The sequence below is a fragment of the Lontra canadensis genome, unplaced genomic scaffold (assembly GCF_010015895.1).
Source record: "Lontra canadensis isolate GAN:19392208 unplaced genomic scaffold, GSC_riverotter_1.0 scaffold122, whole genome shotgun sequence".
Lineage (NCBI taxonomy): Eukaryota > Metazoa > Chordata > Mammalia > Carnivora > Mustelidae > Lontra > Lontra canadensis.
In genome coordinates, this window is record NW_022631116.1 from 3,720,122 (window position 1) to 3,736,079 (window position 15,958).

General features: G+C 59.9%; 2 protein-coding genes across 3 annotated transcripts in view; one reads left to right on the forward strand and one right to left on the reverse strand.

The window, feature by feature from the left end:
• The window catches only part of SLC5A10 (solute carrier family 5 member 10), a 58,990-nt gene that overhangs the window by 19,014 nt on the left and 24,018 nt on the right, over window positions 1-15,958 (reverse strand). The window lies entirely within an intron of this gene.
• Window positions 1-15,958, forward strand: part of FAM83G (family with sequence similarity 83 member G) — a 29,177-nt gene that overhangs the window by 3,095 nt on the left and 10,124 nt on the right. Inside the window, exon 3 of the mRNA XM_032841314.1 lies at window positions 11,184-11,351. Within this exon, the coding sequence (XP_032697205.1) occupies window positions 11,184-11,351 (168 nt within the window). The remainder of the gene's footprint in view (window positions 1-11,183; window positions 11,352-15,958) is intronic.

Here is a 15,958-nt window from a genome sequence, read left to right on the forward strand (position 1 = left end):
ACTTGCTTGTCACATCCATCCAGGGACCCGAGGCCAGCATAGTGTGTGCGCATGGGTCAGCAGTAATGACAACAGCTACTGGTTTTTGAGCGCGAGGCACTTGGTAATTTCAGATAGTGGGATCTGCCCATTTTCCAGATGTAGAAACTGAGGCCCAACTGGTTCATCTCTGCTGATGTCACCTAGCAAGTTGTTGGGTGGAGGGGTGGGGACCAGACCTGTTGTCACCCTTAGACTCCAAGATGGGTCCCCTGCCCATCCTGGCCTGGACAGAACACAGTGACAGGCAGGGCAGGGAGGGGCAGCCCAGCCACGCTGCCATCAAGCCTCCCATCTGCCCTGCGCCTGCTGCTTCCCAGGCTCCAGCACCGGGCCGTGCTGCTGACGGATGCTGACGGCCCATGCTGACAAGGTGCTTTCCTGGCCTGCCCGCCCGCTGGCACCGGGAGCTCTTCCTGCTTTATCTCTCCCTGTGAATCACATCTTTCCCTTCGCCCTGCATCCTCTTCTGCGCCCCACCAGCAGTAGTGCGGGGAGAACACTCCCCCCTCCCCAGGCCTGGGATAGGGAGCCCGCTGTTCGATTGCCTGACGCGAACACTGACCCCCTGCCAACTGGGCACCTGGGCTGGGGCTGCTGGTGCTGACTCAGGGCAGCCCAGCCCGCCGCCACCTCCTACCCCTGGCCTGTCAGCACGGCAGGCAGACCCTGGGGCCGGGAAGTGACGCAGCACACACTCAGCCCGCCCCAGCGTGGCCGCCAGGGAGCGGCTGTGTTCCCATCAAGGCTGCTGAATTCCTCCCTTTGCCAAAACATGAGAACGAAACTAGTGGGCCCCAGCACTGGGAGCCCAGGGTCCCAGCTCTGCCTCCACCGCTGGGGGACCTAGGACAAGCCCCAGCTGTTTTAAGAGCCCCAGTCATCTCATCTGTAAAATGGGTACAGGCATTGACGATTGGTAAGGGTCCCTTCAGCTCTGACACCCTGTTGCCCTGCGATTCTGGACTCTTCTGGGGGAGGAGACCAGTGGGTTCTGGGTTTAACCGTACTGGCTGTATGGTGCTGGGTAGGGAGCTTGTGCTCTGGGACCCGTCTTCCAGCCCCACAGGGCTCTGAGATGGAACCCCCCACACCCCCCAAGACCCATGATTTACCTGGGGAAAAACCTCCTTCAGGATTGCAGCTGCATACCAGAGGCCGGGCCTGTAGTATCATGCCTAGGAGGGATAAGCCCCAGCCTCGCTCCCCTGCCGCCTCCAGGAGAGAGAGGGGTGAGGCTGGGCTGGGTCCCGGAGGGGGCTGGGGAGGGAGTGCCCCCCACCCCCCATCCACAACCTTGGGGAAAGGCCCCTAGCGGGACCCCTGCACCAACCCCAGACAGTCCAGGGAAGGTCCCAGAGCTGGGGGTGAATCGTGGACAGGCGAGGACACCGAGGGAGCACGAGGGCGAGTGAGTGAGCACGGCTGGACTAGAACCCACTTCTCGGGCCTGCCAGGCCCAGGCTTGGGAACAGAGAGAGCCAGAGAGGTCCAGTGTCTTGCCTCAGGCAGGAGGAGACTGGAAGCAGGTAACCCCACAGTGTTTTCGGTCAGCCCCTGCCTTCACACGCTGACGTCCTGGCTCACGGCTCAGCTTCCAGAGAATAAAAGCAGCTTAATGAGGCGCTCGTTAAATGCCAGCTGTATGCCAGGTGCTGAGCGGGCACTTTACCTGCACCGAGGAGGTGTTGCCTCCTTGGGGTGGATGAGGGACACGAGGCTTGGTGGAGCCCAGAGAGAGCAGGCGCCTTGGAGGAGCCGGGCCCAGAATCTTGGTCTAAGGGCTCCGAGCCCCTTGTCCCCCGACGGGAGTGGCATCTTGGTGTCTTCTCTGGGCCCTGCCCCCAGTGGGAGCATTGGCGCCTTGCTGCTGCCCCCAGCTTGACTCAGGACAGTAAAAGCCCTTTCATGAGGCTCCTTGTCCCCATCAGGCTCCTTGTCCCCATCAGGCTCCTAGCCACCTGGCTCCCCCGAGGGGGCCGGTAGAAGTATGAGCACATCGGGACTGGGGAGAACAGGCCACCTGAAGCTGAGACCCCTGCGGGTCCCCCAGGAGCAGGAGGGAGGGCTCTCGTTTCCCCTGAGCTCGCTGGCACCGAGGCTGTCCCCTAGAGGCCGCGGGAAGGCCCGTTGAGCTTTTTCCAGGGCGTATGCGGCGCTTGCTGGAACCCAGGGGAGCAGCTTGCTGGAACCCAGGGGCCAGGCTCACGCCGCAGAGCCCGGGGAGGGGCTCGTGCCTGCTCCCGCAGTTCCCAGCCCAGGCCCAGGGCCCTCGCCTGCCAGGTGGGGAGCCATCTGATAACATAATCCCAGGTGTCAGCTCCATCCTCTCCAAGGCTTCCTACCCAACAGCGTTTGCATCCTAATTGAGACTTCAGAAGAGCCAGGAGCAGCTCTGCCAGGAAGGAGGGCCCGCAGCTCGGGGCCGGGCGCATGCTGCCTGCCTCTTGCAGCTGGTGCTGGGACAGGCAGCCTCCCCGCTGCTGTCACGGCCCTCCCTCCCGTGACCCTGTTGTCGTATTCATGTCCCAGATGAGGATACTGAGGTTAGGGCACTGAGAGTGGGGGCAGAGCCTGCTGGCCTTCACCTGAGGTTCTCTGGTCTGGCGGGCCTGCATGGCACTCCTGGTCTCCCAGGTTCGCCAAACTCATCCTGAGGCCAAGGGATCTTCCCCCAGGCCAGCAGAAAGGGGCCGGTCCTCTCACAGTCCCCTGGTTCTCCTGTGCGGCGCTGCCACCCCCTTTGCTGCGTAGCCTTGGGCCTCAGTTTCTTCATCTACAAAACGGGGATTGGACACTTGTCTTGCAACAGTAACAGTGGTGAGCGCCCACGAGCTCCTGAGCGATCTGAGGACGCGGAGTGCAGGGCAGGGTCTCACCTCCGCTCCAGGACTCTGCCCTCTGTCCTGCCAGGCTCTGGCCTGCCTCCTTTGTGGCTTCCGAGGGCTCTCCAGGTGTCCTCCCAGGCTAAATGCAGTGCAGGGCGGTGGGAGGAGGGACTTGCAGACCACACAACACAGACCCATGGCCAAGCCTCTGTTCCACTTAGCTGTGCTGCCCCAGGATGGTCACTTTGCCCCTCTGGCCCTCTGTTCCTGCCTCCTTGTTGCCACGGTGATGCCAACAGCCGCGTCAGAGTGGTGGAGAGAGTGTGGTGTTTCGTCAGTGCGAGTTCTCTCCTCTCTTCCTTCGTCTTCCCCTCTCTCCTGGCAGCCTCACTCTGGGAATAGTCTGGGTTGCAAAGTAATGAGCTCCCCGTCCTGGAGGAGTTCAAGCAGGGGCTTGCCGGCACACGGTAGAGACCAGTGGGCAACAGGTGGCCCAGGGGCCTCGGGTTTTCTCTGGCTTGCAGTGAGACCTTGGGCAAGTCCTTTCCAGGCCAGTCCTGGGGGGTTGGCAAGCTCAGTGACACCGCAGCATCTGTCACTCCCGGACCCTGGGAAACCCGAGGTTTTACAGGCTTTCCAATTAATGAGTCTGAGATTTTCCGATTTGAAAATCCTCAGCTGGTGCCATTCACGGATGCCCACGCGGGGGTCTGGTTGGCCAGACGTTACGCCTGCAGGCCTGGAAGTTCGCAGGACTTGGAGGCCCCTTGGGGGCCGGCGGGAAGGGGACGGGGCCTGTGCTCTCCCGCTCATCCACAGGCACAGCCCGGGTCACCACCCAGCCCTCCCCCACCCTCTGCCGGGCCCCTTTCCCCTGCAGCATTCCTGAGCCTTGGTCAGGAGGCCGATGTGCATCTGGGGAAGGCTGGAGACGCAGGGCAGGGCCCACGCTGCTGGACTGGGCTGGGCCCCCGGACAGAGGGCTCTGGGCGTGACCAGTATGTGCCTCTTGACCCCATCCTGCTGTAGCCGTTTGGCGCTCAGGAGGCCCGAGCCTCCTTTAATTGGCCTTAATGAGGCTTCTGTTTTAATAGTGCAGAGGGTGGGGAAGGCGCCAGGTTGATGCCTGTCAGAGGGGCGAGACTCGGGTTATCCATCGCACCCCACCATGCGACTGAGAAAAGAAGCTGAGGCCGTGCCCTGGGCCACCCCGGGAAGGAGTGGCAGAGCCAGAAGGTCCTGGGGCATTTACCTTCGGGCAGAGCTGATGGTCAGGAGTTTGTTTCAGGAGCCAGGGTGGGCTCTGCAGGGCGGGTGGAGTCAGCTAGAACGTACACAGGATCCCCTGCCAGGGGAAGAGCTCTAAGCCAGAGGCCTCTGCCACCAGCTGACCATGACCGTGTGGCTCTGGGACAGGGATTTCCTCTCTGGACAGTGGGAGTGGTCACTGCTGCCTCTGCTTAGTCCTTGGAAAAGGGACACCTTAGAGAGTGCCAGAAAGGTGGCCTGGTTATCCTGCCCTTGGCTTGGGTCAGCAGGTGTTAATGACCTACACAGACTCTGTCCCTGGGAGTCAGGACCACCAGGCTGTTCCCTTGGGGACAGGTCTTTGGGACCCAGAGGATGGGCAAACTGGTTTGGAGAGTGCCAAAAGTGAGGAGGAATGCCTCCCCCCCCCCAACCACCGCCCCTCGCCACCACGGTGGGGCCAGGGGCTCCCAGGAGTCCATTGCAGTGCCTGGAGAACCTTCTAGGCCTTTCAGTCTCCTTAATCCTCCTTAAACCATTAGGTCTGAAAAAGTCCTTATTTTGTTTTCGGTTTGGGAAGCTATTTTCCCTGGGTAGAGAATTCTAGGGTAATTGTTTTTGCCTTTAGTGCCTTAAAGATGTTTGTTGCTCCCCTATTCCCCGGTTTGTGATTATTCTGAGAAGTCTGCTTATCTCCGCCCTCGTTATGTAATGATCTTTCTCCCTCTGGCTGCTTTTCAGATTTTCTCTTTCTCACTTGGGCGGTAAATGATGAGATTTTGATGTGCCTCAATGAGGTTTTCTTCCTGTCTCTTCTGCTTGCAACTCACTGAGCTTCCCCGACTGTGGATGGATAATTTTCTTCAAATGTGGAAAAATTACAGGCATTACTTTTTCAAACATTCTTTTGTCTTCTCCACACCTTCGTACCTTTTAAGACTCCCAATTTTGTGTATCCTAGACCCTCTCAGTGGGCCCCGCCCCCATGCACTGATGCACTGAGCCGATCCTGGTTTGTCATTCCCTTTCTATGTATGGGTCATTTGGGATCGTTTCTACTGATGTGTCTTCAAGTTCACTCATCTTTTCTTCTATGGTGTCTAATTTGGTATTCATCCCATCCAGTGTATTTTTCACCTAAATTGTTACTAGTTTCACATCTTGAGGTTCACTTTGGTGTTTTAGGCTTTATTAGTGGGACCAGAGCTGATTTAGCCCAGGGTAAGAGCTGGACCATGGACCACATGCTGGCTTGCAAAGCCTGAAGTATTTCCCATGTGGCCTTTACAGACAAGTTTGTTGGGCTCTGGTCTAGGACTGATTTGCCCACTACTCAGTTAAAACCCTCCTGAGGACTCTTCACACAGGCCCTGAGTTCTAGAGAGCTCTGCACTCTAGCCGTGGGGAATGTAAATGACTCCTGCGTCCTGCGTGAACACCGGTGACCATTCCAGCTGCCTCTTTCCGGCAGTCTGGTCCCAGCTTGGGTGGTCTCCTTCATGCATGTGATGCTCAGTCACCAGCTGAAGGGTAAGCGGACACCCTGTATAGGGGTCTGGTGTTCGCTCTCTACAGCTCGCTCTCTCCTCCAGTATTCCATCCAGAACATTCTGGCGACCATGTTCTGAGCACACTCTGCTTCCTTGATTCAGGGAGACTGCTAGACTCCATCAGGGCCCCTCCCCCATGCTGCAGCTCGGGCGGTAGCTGAGGCAATCTCGGGGCTGATCTCATTGTTCCCCTTCTCTCCAGGAGCACTGTGCTTGCTGCAGTCCCGTTATCTAGGGTTTCATAGATTTGGCCTGGTTTTTGTGGGTTTTTTTGTTTTGTTTTGTTTTGTTTGCTGGTTAAGGCTGGAAGGTTAGTGTAGGCTCTGTTATTCTTTGGTGGCCGGAAGTGGAAGTCGAATCCAGGATGCTGATGGCCATCGTTTGAAACCTTAGAACAGCCCACAGCGTTCTCTGTGTCGTCTCTGTGAGTGACTCGGCGGTGCCAGGCTTCTAGCCGGTACAGAAGAGTGGAGATGGTGAGCGATGATTCCTGGCTGGTGCACCCTGGGGGGTGCCATAGGTCAGGTGGGCTAGGACTCCAGTCCGTGCGATGAGGAGGTGCTGAACACGGGCTCTGGGGCCTTGAGCAGCCTCTGTGCCTGCCTTAATGCACTCTGCCTGCCAACAACTGTGCAGGTGGGCCTCGTTACTGCCCCCTGGGGAGACGGAGGCTCTTGCCTGAGGTCCCCTGTCTTCCCAAGACTGTCTGCTGCCTGTGTCGCCACCATCTAGGAGTCCGTCAGGGCCTTAGCGTGACAGCTCCAGAGCTCTGACACTTTGCAGATGGTGACATGAGAACCACGGAGGGCCAGGGCCTTGTGTGCTCATGCTCTGTTTGCGTGGCCGCTTCTGGGCTCCAGGGTGGGTGGGGCATGTCTGTGTCCCCTTTTCTGTTCTGGAGCACTTGGAAGGGAGAGACCAGGACTGCCCCTCTCTGAGCCTCTTCCACACAACTGCATGGCCGGGGAGGGCAGGGCAGGTGTTGGAGAGGGAGCTCCAGGCGGGAACCTGCTGGACCCTGACCCGGCTCTGAGTCCAGGCCCTTAGGAGACGGTGTGCCACTCAGTCAGTTGCTGTGGCCTTGCCAGAAACACAGACATGGTGCATGCCCCAATGGCAGGAGCTGCTGGGAGTGTGGCTCTAGGCCCGGTGTTTCAAGGGCCAGCCAGTGGGGTCAGATGTTGGGGAGAGATGTTGGTGCCAAGGCTGGGCCCCTGGCCAGCGGTCTTCCAGCTGCGTGTGGAACCCCTGGGGCATCTTGCCCCTGGCCTTCCTCCCCCAGCACTTCCACACACCTGCTTGACCCCCAGGCCCGTGAGCACAGTTCTGCCCCAAGAGTGGATTCTGTGGTCACAGGAAGTCCATGGAACAGCGCCGGGGTGGGGGTGCCAGGAGCTGCAGGCCGGGTGTCTGCCTGCTGCGGCAAGTGGAGGTCCCATGCCAGTGGGGCAGAGGGAGGCAGAGTGGCGGTCAGCCCAGCAAGATGCTCCGGCTGGCTCAGACAAGCCATCAGGGCACCTGGGCAGGGCCTAGGGAGTCGGAGATCCCTCAGGAGGTCCAACCTCAGGCCTCACATCCCCCTTCCCCGTTTTACAATGACGACACTGACCCAGAGAGAGACACGACTCATGTTGAGCTGGACCCTGGCTTGGAGCCCTGAGCTCCAACTCTGGGCCCACGCTGTCCTTGCCCAGGGACTCAGACTCCTGTGGCGGCCCCAGGGGGGACTGGGGGACACCAGCACCCCCACCCATGCACTGGCCCCAGCAGGAGGTATCACGAAGCTTCCGGCTGTGTGTGTTGGGGACCGAAGCCACGGGTGGGGGGCTGCTGCTCCTTTGTGGCTCAGACACTGCCCCCCTTGTTCACATACCCCCAGTAACCACCTGGACGATGGAAGTGCCCGTGGTGGGGGCATGGGAGGCCGTGCCGGAGATCGGATTGGGGAGGGCGTGGTAAAAGGGGCTGTGGGGAACCCCTGGAGGAACGCATCTTGGGAGCTTGCATATACCGGTTATTTGGGTCTAAAGCGTGCTCAAGCCCCATGCCTATACCGATCCCTGCCACGTTCCCCTCTGCTCCAGCCTCACCCACTGCGTGGCTGGCCCCCCTCTGGGGTATGGCTGTCCTCCTGCTCCCCCTGGGTATCATCCAGACCCCAGTGTGCTGCCCTTTGGGGCTGAGAACGGGGATGGTGGTCACGGGTATCTGGTCCCTCCTGGTTCTGTGCCTTTCTTCAAAAAAGGACTTTCTGATCCGTGAGATACAGGGACCCCCTGGAGACCTTCCTTGCCTTGTGAGCTGGTCTGTGTCTTCTGGGTAGGTTCTGTGTTGTGGGGCTGTCGCTGCCCTGTCGGCTCCCCAGCGATGCCAGGACCGGGATGCGGGATGCGCTCATGCCTGCTGGGGGACCCCCTGGCATCTGGGCACTTTGTCCCGCTGCTTACGTGGACACACCAGTTCCTGTGGTCCTGAGGCACAGGGTTCAAAGCGGGGACCCAGCCCACCTGCCTTTTCCCAGTGCAGTCATTTAACATACGGCAGCACAAGGGTGGTCTCCAGGTTCCAGCCTCCCCTCCAGTGTCTTTGTGGCTTTGGCCCTGGTCTTGCCTGGGACCCTTCTGGCATCTGTGTGAGCTGGGCTGCAGCGGGGGGCTGTGCCCTCGACGCCGGGCCAGGAGCTTTGGGCTCCAGCCACGATGCGTGGATTGGAGGACCATAGCAGTGAGCGAGGCTGACACCCGCATTTTGCAGATACTGAAACCGAGGGCCCGAGAGGGGCCATGGCTTGTCCTGGGCTTCCCTCGTTCCTGTGACCCTGACCACTGGGTCATATTCTTAGTGGACAGCAGCTCCCCGAGGCTTGCCTTAGACCATGCCGCATGCTATCTCCGAATGGGGGCTCTCACCTGGATGAAGTCACAGCTTCGTGGGCCAGCTGGGCCACCAAAGCAGATAATTAGGCAAGGGAGTGAACCACTCTGTGGTTCAGTTTCCTCATCTGTAAAATGGGAACAGTGACCACTGCCTCACCACCTGTTTGAGGACTGAACGTTACACCATCCCACAGCGCAAGACCCGGGTTCTAGCCTCGAGTGTCTGGCTCCAGCTCTCCCAGGTCCAGAATGGGGAACAGTAGGCGGGACTGTGGGGCCTCCTTGGGGAGCAACAGGCCCCCTCCCCCAGCATCATCCCAGTGCTTCAGGAATGCCAAGCACCCCTCCCCGCTCCTGGCATCAGCTGGCACCTGTTACAGGCCCTCCTTTGTGTCTTGGCACGGAAACCAGTGTCTCAGAAGAGCCGGCACTCAGCCCCGGGACCCCATGGGAGGGACCCACCATGGGGGGGCAGGCCCCAACAGATTCAGGCCCACTGCATCCAGTACCCTACCTGCCGGAGGGTGACGTGGGGAAGGATACACGAGGAGTGGGTCCTGCTGGGGCATGTCCCCCAGCCCAGGCCCAGGGCAAGTCCCCATCTGCCATAGCAGGTGGGGCCTGGAAGCAGGCCTGACCAATCTGGTCAGGGATGGCAGTGACAAGGGAGCAAGGGTTGATGTGTTGTCTGCCTCCAAGGAGACACGTGTCAGCTGCGCCCTTCCCAGGGTGGCACGAGATGCTCTTTGCCTCCAGGAGCACCTTATCCAGCGGATTCCCAGGGCTGACTCTGGGGCTGTGGAGTCCCAGGCGAGGAAGTCCCTGCTACCATCCCATCCACCTCAAGGTCTCTCAAGCTCCACTGGTGAAGTCCAAAGCTGTCCTGAGCCCACTCAGCTGCCCTTGTGTCTCATCTGCCCCTCAACCATCTCCTTGCCAAGCAATCTCTGGCCTTTCCTTAAATACGTCCTGGGATGGGGAGCTCACTCCCTGTCAAGACCCTTGCCTCACTTTGGATCAGAAGGCGCCTCCTGTACTGACCCCAACGTCTGTCTCTGTTGGCTTCCCCCTGCTTGTCCTAGCCCCTGCCTGGACTGTACCCGTGCCCTCTGCCCCACCGGAAACAGCCCTTCAGAGACCCAAAGCCTGCGAGTGGATGTTCCCCAGAGAACGGAGTGAATCCTGGGCCTCAGCCATGACGGAGCCCAGCTTCTCCTGCAGCTCCCTGCCCCTGTTGGATCACAGAGAAAGCTGGGCCTGGAGAAGCTAGGTGTCTGCTCTGGGTCACACAAATCGTGTCCGGGACAGGGCAAGGCAGGGAGGAGCCCACACGGGCCTGCAAGGGCTAGCTGGGTGAGCTCACCCGAGCGTGTGGACTCATCCCTGGCAGGCCCCAGGCTGCCTGTCCCTCACCTGCACCTACAGATCAGTGTAGGGGAGCCTGTCAGGCCACCCTCACGGTGGGGGTGAACTTGGCTTCCTAGTGGGCCTAGGTAGGTTCTAGACTGACCACTCCCAGCTCATTATGAGGCCGAGTCCCTGGCCTCTTAAGTCTTTTCTAGAAGGTTCTCGGGCCCTGGACAGGGCAGTGGTGCTGGTCTCGAAGGGCTGGAGGGGTCGGATATCTGTGCTGGTTGTCGGCCTCAGGCCCCAGTCCCCTGTGCTCCCCTTGGCTGCCCAGTAGCACGGGGAGGGAGGGATGAGAAGGAGGGCCAGAGATGGTCACCAAGCCTCAGCTGTCCCAAGCATCTGCTGACTACCCCTCAAGCCAGATGAGCTCATCCCAACCACCCTGTTCTTCCCCTTTGCCTGTCACTGCCCACGTGGGGCTAGGGCCTGGGCCAGATGCACTCTGACCTCTGGGGCCCCACCCTGAGCCAGGGCCTGGAGGCTGGAGGTCGGCTGTTGCGGGGACAGATGTTGTCACATAATAGAGCGCATGTGCTGGTTTTGGGCTCTGTTCAGACAGACAGGAGAGGCGGTAGTGGAAAGCCTGCCCAAGCCCACGCCAGCCCGGGGACGCGCAGGTGACCTCAAGAACGCCTGTGCCAGCTGCTGCCTTCCTGGCTGTTGACACATCTGGTCTACCTCAGCATCCCAGGGTGGGAGGTGGCAGGTGATGGTGTGGGCTGCTCTGGATCAGGAATGCAGGCCAGGAAGGGACCAGAACGGGGTGCCCCTGCGCTGAGCCCTGATCTCTGATCCCGATGAGGAGGGCCGGCTGCCCTGGGGGCTGGCCCCAGCACGTCCCCAACCTCAGGATGCAGACTCTGCCTGGCTCCCAGGCATTCTCTCCTCCCTCCACGGGCCTCACTGACCAGGATACAAGGCTTTGTTTTCTGTCGTTTTGTATTCTGGACATAGAAGACATGCTTCTCCAGTCCCGCGGCTCCAGAAAGTCCAGTCTGGGCTACAGATTGAGAATCTCGTACCCTAAGCATTGAACCCTATAACTTTGGGACCAGAGAGGCCCCCAGCCCATCGCTGCCAGTCCCAGTGCTGAGGCTGGGGGGGTGGGGGAGGGGCAGGGCTAGCAGGGGAGCCCAGAGACGAGGGTAGGGGTAGGAGGGCTGTGCGTCCTGCCGGGGCACCTGTCCCCGCTGCCACGCTGCCCAACAGCCCTGGTCTCTTCCCACTTGCAGGTGATAGCTGTGGTCATGGACATGTTCACCGACGTGGACATCTTCAAGGACCTGCTGGACGCCGGCTTCAAGAGGAAGGTGGCCGTGTACATCATTGTGGACGAGAGTAACGTCAAATACTTCCTGCACATGTGTGAGCGGGCCCGCATGCACCCGGGGCACCTCAAGGTGAGCTGGCCGGTCCAGAATGACCGAGCAGTCACTTAGTGGGTCAGCAAACACTTGCAGCACCTGCCTCCTAGGGATGGAGCCCCATGCCAGGCACAGAGAGTGCAGGCATCCTGGAGCCTCCTGCCATGTGGTCACCTGACCTCTGCCTGGCTGCCCAGGGGGACAGGACGCTCTCTACCTCCTCCGACAGAGATAAGATAAGTGGTAGTTAAGGGCCAGAGCTGACGCAAGGTGCTATATCACGTGTGATCTCTGAGCAGCCCAGGCCACATTGATTACCTGTCTTTGCTTGCATGCCTCTAGTGACAGGGTGCTCACCACCCAGGCTTCCACAGCTCACATCTGATCTGGAGAGCTCTGACTCTGATTCTTGGGCTTAAGCCAGAATCTGTGTCTGTATGATGTCCACCCCCCGGTTTTAGGATCTGGCTCCAGCAGAAGTTTCCTTGGGCTGAGGTCAGGGAAGGCTTCCTTGATGGCTGCAGAGTTCAAATAAATTGGAGGAGGAAGAGCAGCATAGAAAGGGCTTCCTAGGGAAGGACAGCATGGAGCAGAGGTGGAGGGATCAGCATGAACCCAGGTTCTTAGCGCTGCTTTGCTGTGTGTCCTTGGGTTCATCACCTCCTGTCTCTGGGCTCCGGGATCACAATGGTCCTGAAGAGGGCCAGATGGGCCACTGTGGCTGGGCTCTTCCACTCCGACACCCTGCATTTGATCCCATGTTTGGGGGCAGGAGGAGCCCTCCTTCCACCGAGCTATCGCTTGGCACCTACTGTATGCAGCATGGTCCCGAGAAGAGTATGGATGAGTGTGCATGACAACAGTGAATGCTTTCACAGAATTTCACATGGGTCAGTCCCATCCTAGGCACCTGACACAGTTGATTTATTGACTCCGCATGACGACCCAGTGGGATAGGGCAGTTGTTCCCATTTTACAGATGAGGAAATTGAGGCACTTGTGCTAGTGTCACTCGCGGCCAGTAAGTTAAGCATAAGGGGATTGGGGGCCAGCACTAGAGCTCCCTGGCCGAGTCCCAGTTTTTGACGGGTCACGTTTCCTCGGGCTTCCGGCCTGTGATCTAAACACAATCCCCAGAGAAGGGGGGACGCCAGACTAGTTAACAAGAGGCTGGGTTCCTGTGCCTGTAATTTGTCGGTGTTCATCAGGTATGCCCACCCATCCCAGCCGAGCCCTTTCAAGTGGGTATGAGCTCTCCGGACGGTGAGTCTGTGGCTGTTGGGACATTTTTATGTGGTCTCCCTGGTGGGTTGACCCCAAGCGCCACACTCACCCAGCGTTCTGCCCGCCGTGTAATTAGCACCGAGAATCAACTCCCGGGGCAGACAGCTCACGCTGGAGAGGTCCAGGGTGTAGAAAAGGCGTCTTTTGAAAGGCGACTTGCAGAAGCCTCTGCCCTGTGGGCAGCAGATCAGAGAACCTCTGGGCCCATCCCCTGCACCCTTGCCACGAGCCCAGTGGACGGTTTACACACTCGCGTGGCTCCACCCCCGCACATGTGCCTGGAGTGGGATGAAGACGCAAGGAGTGGGCTTGTCCATGCCGAGCAGGATCTGAACCGGGGACTGGCCTCGCCCCTGTCCTGTGTGTCTTCTTCGTAGGGAAGTCTCAAGTGTAAGTCTGCTCAGAGCGCTCAGAGCTCCCGGGAAGTGAGAGGCAAGCAGGACTGGGCTGAGAACGCGGCCCTGGGGCTGCTCAGCTCGCTCCTGGGAGGTTGGCTCCTGCCCTCACTGCCCGCCCACCATCCTGCCTCTGCTCCCCGGTGTGATCGGGGGGTGGGGGGAGCTCAGAATCTGTTGCAGCCCCACAGCTTCATAGGGGCCTGAAATGCCTAAGCTGGGCCTCGAGGGCCACAGACTAGGCTCCCTGTGGGGCAGATGGGGAAACTGAGGCCGCAGGGAGGTTGTGACTTGCCCAGAGGCATTCTGCCAAGTCAGCGGCTGAACCTGACCACCAGTAATGAGAAGTTGGCACAGACCAGGAGGGAGAGAGCCTCGGCGCCTGACCTCCCCGGCTGAGGCCGCACCTGCCATTGGGGCAGTCCCAGAACTGCCCACGGGGGCTCACCGTGCAGACCCACTGTGAGACTCGGGCACGTGGCTCCCCCTGTCTGAGCCTCCGGTGCCTCGTGGCCGTGATGATGCCTCATAGGCTTGTTTGAGGATGAAATTAGAGGAGACAGTGGTTATAAAAGCGCTCCATGTGCTAAGGGGAGTTACACAGCTGCTGGCAATAACAAGAAGTTATAAATCCCAGGCCCGGGGCAGGCGAGGGTGCGGTGTGCGGCCTCCCCCCGCACTTTAGCTTGAAATGAGGCCAGAGCCAGAAGCATGGGCAGGGCAGTTCAAACCAGGGGTCCCTGCTCTGGGGAACAGAGCATGGTCCAGACCGTCTGCAGGGACGGTCTGCAGTGACATGAGTACCCAGGAGCCAGATGCCACGACGGAGGGGTGGGCCCTTCATGGGAAAGAACGGATGCCCCTGACCCCCTCATTCTTGCTGTTGAGCCCACCCCCTCCACAGCCTGGGCAGTTGGCCAAGGGCTCCTATGCACCCGGCCCTGGCCAGGTGTCACCTTGTTGAGGGCCTGCCTGCTTGGCCTACCTCCCTGCCTGCGGGCCAACTGGGTCTGGACCTGTCTCAGGAGCACTTCCTTTGCCAGTAATCCCTGGGCCCGCCTCAGCCGCCGGCCACCCCTGCCCAGCTCTGCAGTGACCTGCCCTCAGCTTCTATGGGCCCGGGATCGGTTGTGCCTGTTGGGGTCATCCTTGTGACCATGGGGGTGTTGGGCACCGGTCTGGGCAGGGCCGGGAGCCAGGACTGAGCCCTGGCTCTGCCACCTGCGCCGTGACCCTGGACGAAGATATGAAATCTTTTTCAGCCTCAGTTTCCTTGTCTGAAAAATGGGACTCTCCCCCATTTATTTGGCAGGGCTTCTCTGAAGAGTAAAGGAAGCCATGTGGGGGCAGGGCGCTCAGTCATGAGCTCTCCCTGCCCTGTCCTGGAGCTCTTCTCGTGAGATCCCAGCTCTGGTCTAAGAGCCAAGGGGCTTCCCTCCCGCTTCCAGCTGTGTTCGGGCTGGGAGCCACCCCCACCCCAGCCTCATGCCTCCTGAGCTCTGAGCTCCCACAGCATATTCTGCAAACAGCTGCGGCATTGTTTGGGCTAAGCCCACTCGTGCTTTCTAGCGGAGTTGGAAGGCCAAGCACTAGCACCTTCCCAGGTGTGAGGGTCCCAGCCGTCCCCAAGCCCTCCAGCCTGCTGGCTCGGCTGACCCCTAACTCCTTTAGGCAGGGAGTGTGGGAATGAGCATCTCATATTACAAACAGAGAACAGGGCCGGAAAAGAGGACCCAGCCCTCTGGTCCGCACAGGGCACAGTGCCTCAACAGGTAACCCAGTCACATTTGGGGTGAGACTGAGGGCCGATGGATGCCCCAGAGGCAGGGGGAGCTAGGCAGGCTGGGCTGGGCCTCAAGCCTCGCAGCTGAGACAGGACCAGAGCAGCGAGATGCCTGGCTGATCGGAAAAGGTAGTCAGCTTTGTGCCGCCAGACTGGAAAAACCAGCAGCCACCCTGATGAGGACGCAGGAATTCAGTCTGTGGCTCAAGTTCCACGCCAGCCAGGCCAGCCTCGGCCCCATTCTGGCACCCAGGGTTTCCCCCCACTGCTGTCCTGCTGTCTCTGATCCTGGCCTGTCTCTGTAATGGGCTCGGGGGGTGAGGCAGTACTTCCCAACCATGTAGGGTTTGCCTGGCTTGGCCCATTTGTCGATGTTCGGGGGCTTTTGTAGTGGTTGTGACTGGGAGGGGGCTATTGGCATCGGATGGGTAGAAGCCAGAGCCGCCATTAAATGTGCCGTGTGCAGTGCACAGCCCCTGCAACTGGACATCATCTGGCCCAGAATGTCAGCAGTGCCAGGCCCGATAGACCTGGCCTGTGGGAGGGGCCAGGAGCCCCTCCGAGTCAAGGTCCTGGAGCTGGGCTGGCTCAGCGCTGCCCCATCCCCTCATCCCAGCTTCGTGATGGCCCCGGGAGGCCACGGTGAGCATGGCTATCGGACCCCCGTGACAGAGTGAAACAGACCCTTTAGAGGAGAGCAGAGGCTGGCTGGCTGCCCAGTACATGAGGACATGGGCTTTCTGTCCCCTGCAGTTGGCACAGCAGGCTAATCTCACTGTCACCAGCCAGGCCTGGTCAGGGTGCATCTCTGGGCTCCTCCTTGGGCAATGCCAGCAGACCCCCGCAGAGGCTACCACGGGACAACTGGGGGCTGGACCCCACCAACTGGAGACCATGGGCCGGTCACACCCCTCGCTGAGCTCCCTTCCTACCATCACAAACTGGCTGCCGGTCCTGGCCTCCCCAGGCTGACCCATGACGTTCTAGGTATGTTCTGGTCCTCCATGTTGGTCCCTTCTTGCCCCCCATGAGCAGAAGGGGTCACGTCCCTGCCGCACTGCACGTGCTGTCACACTCTCACGGATGTGGAGGGTCTGTCGAGTGCCAGGCACCTCACTGGCCCTCACCCACCACCCCTGCATTTCCTCAGGCTTTCATAGTAGCCCCGAAGCAGAAGGCTG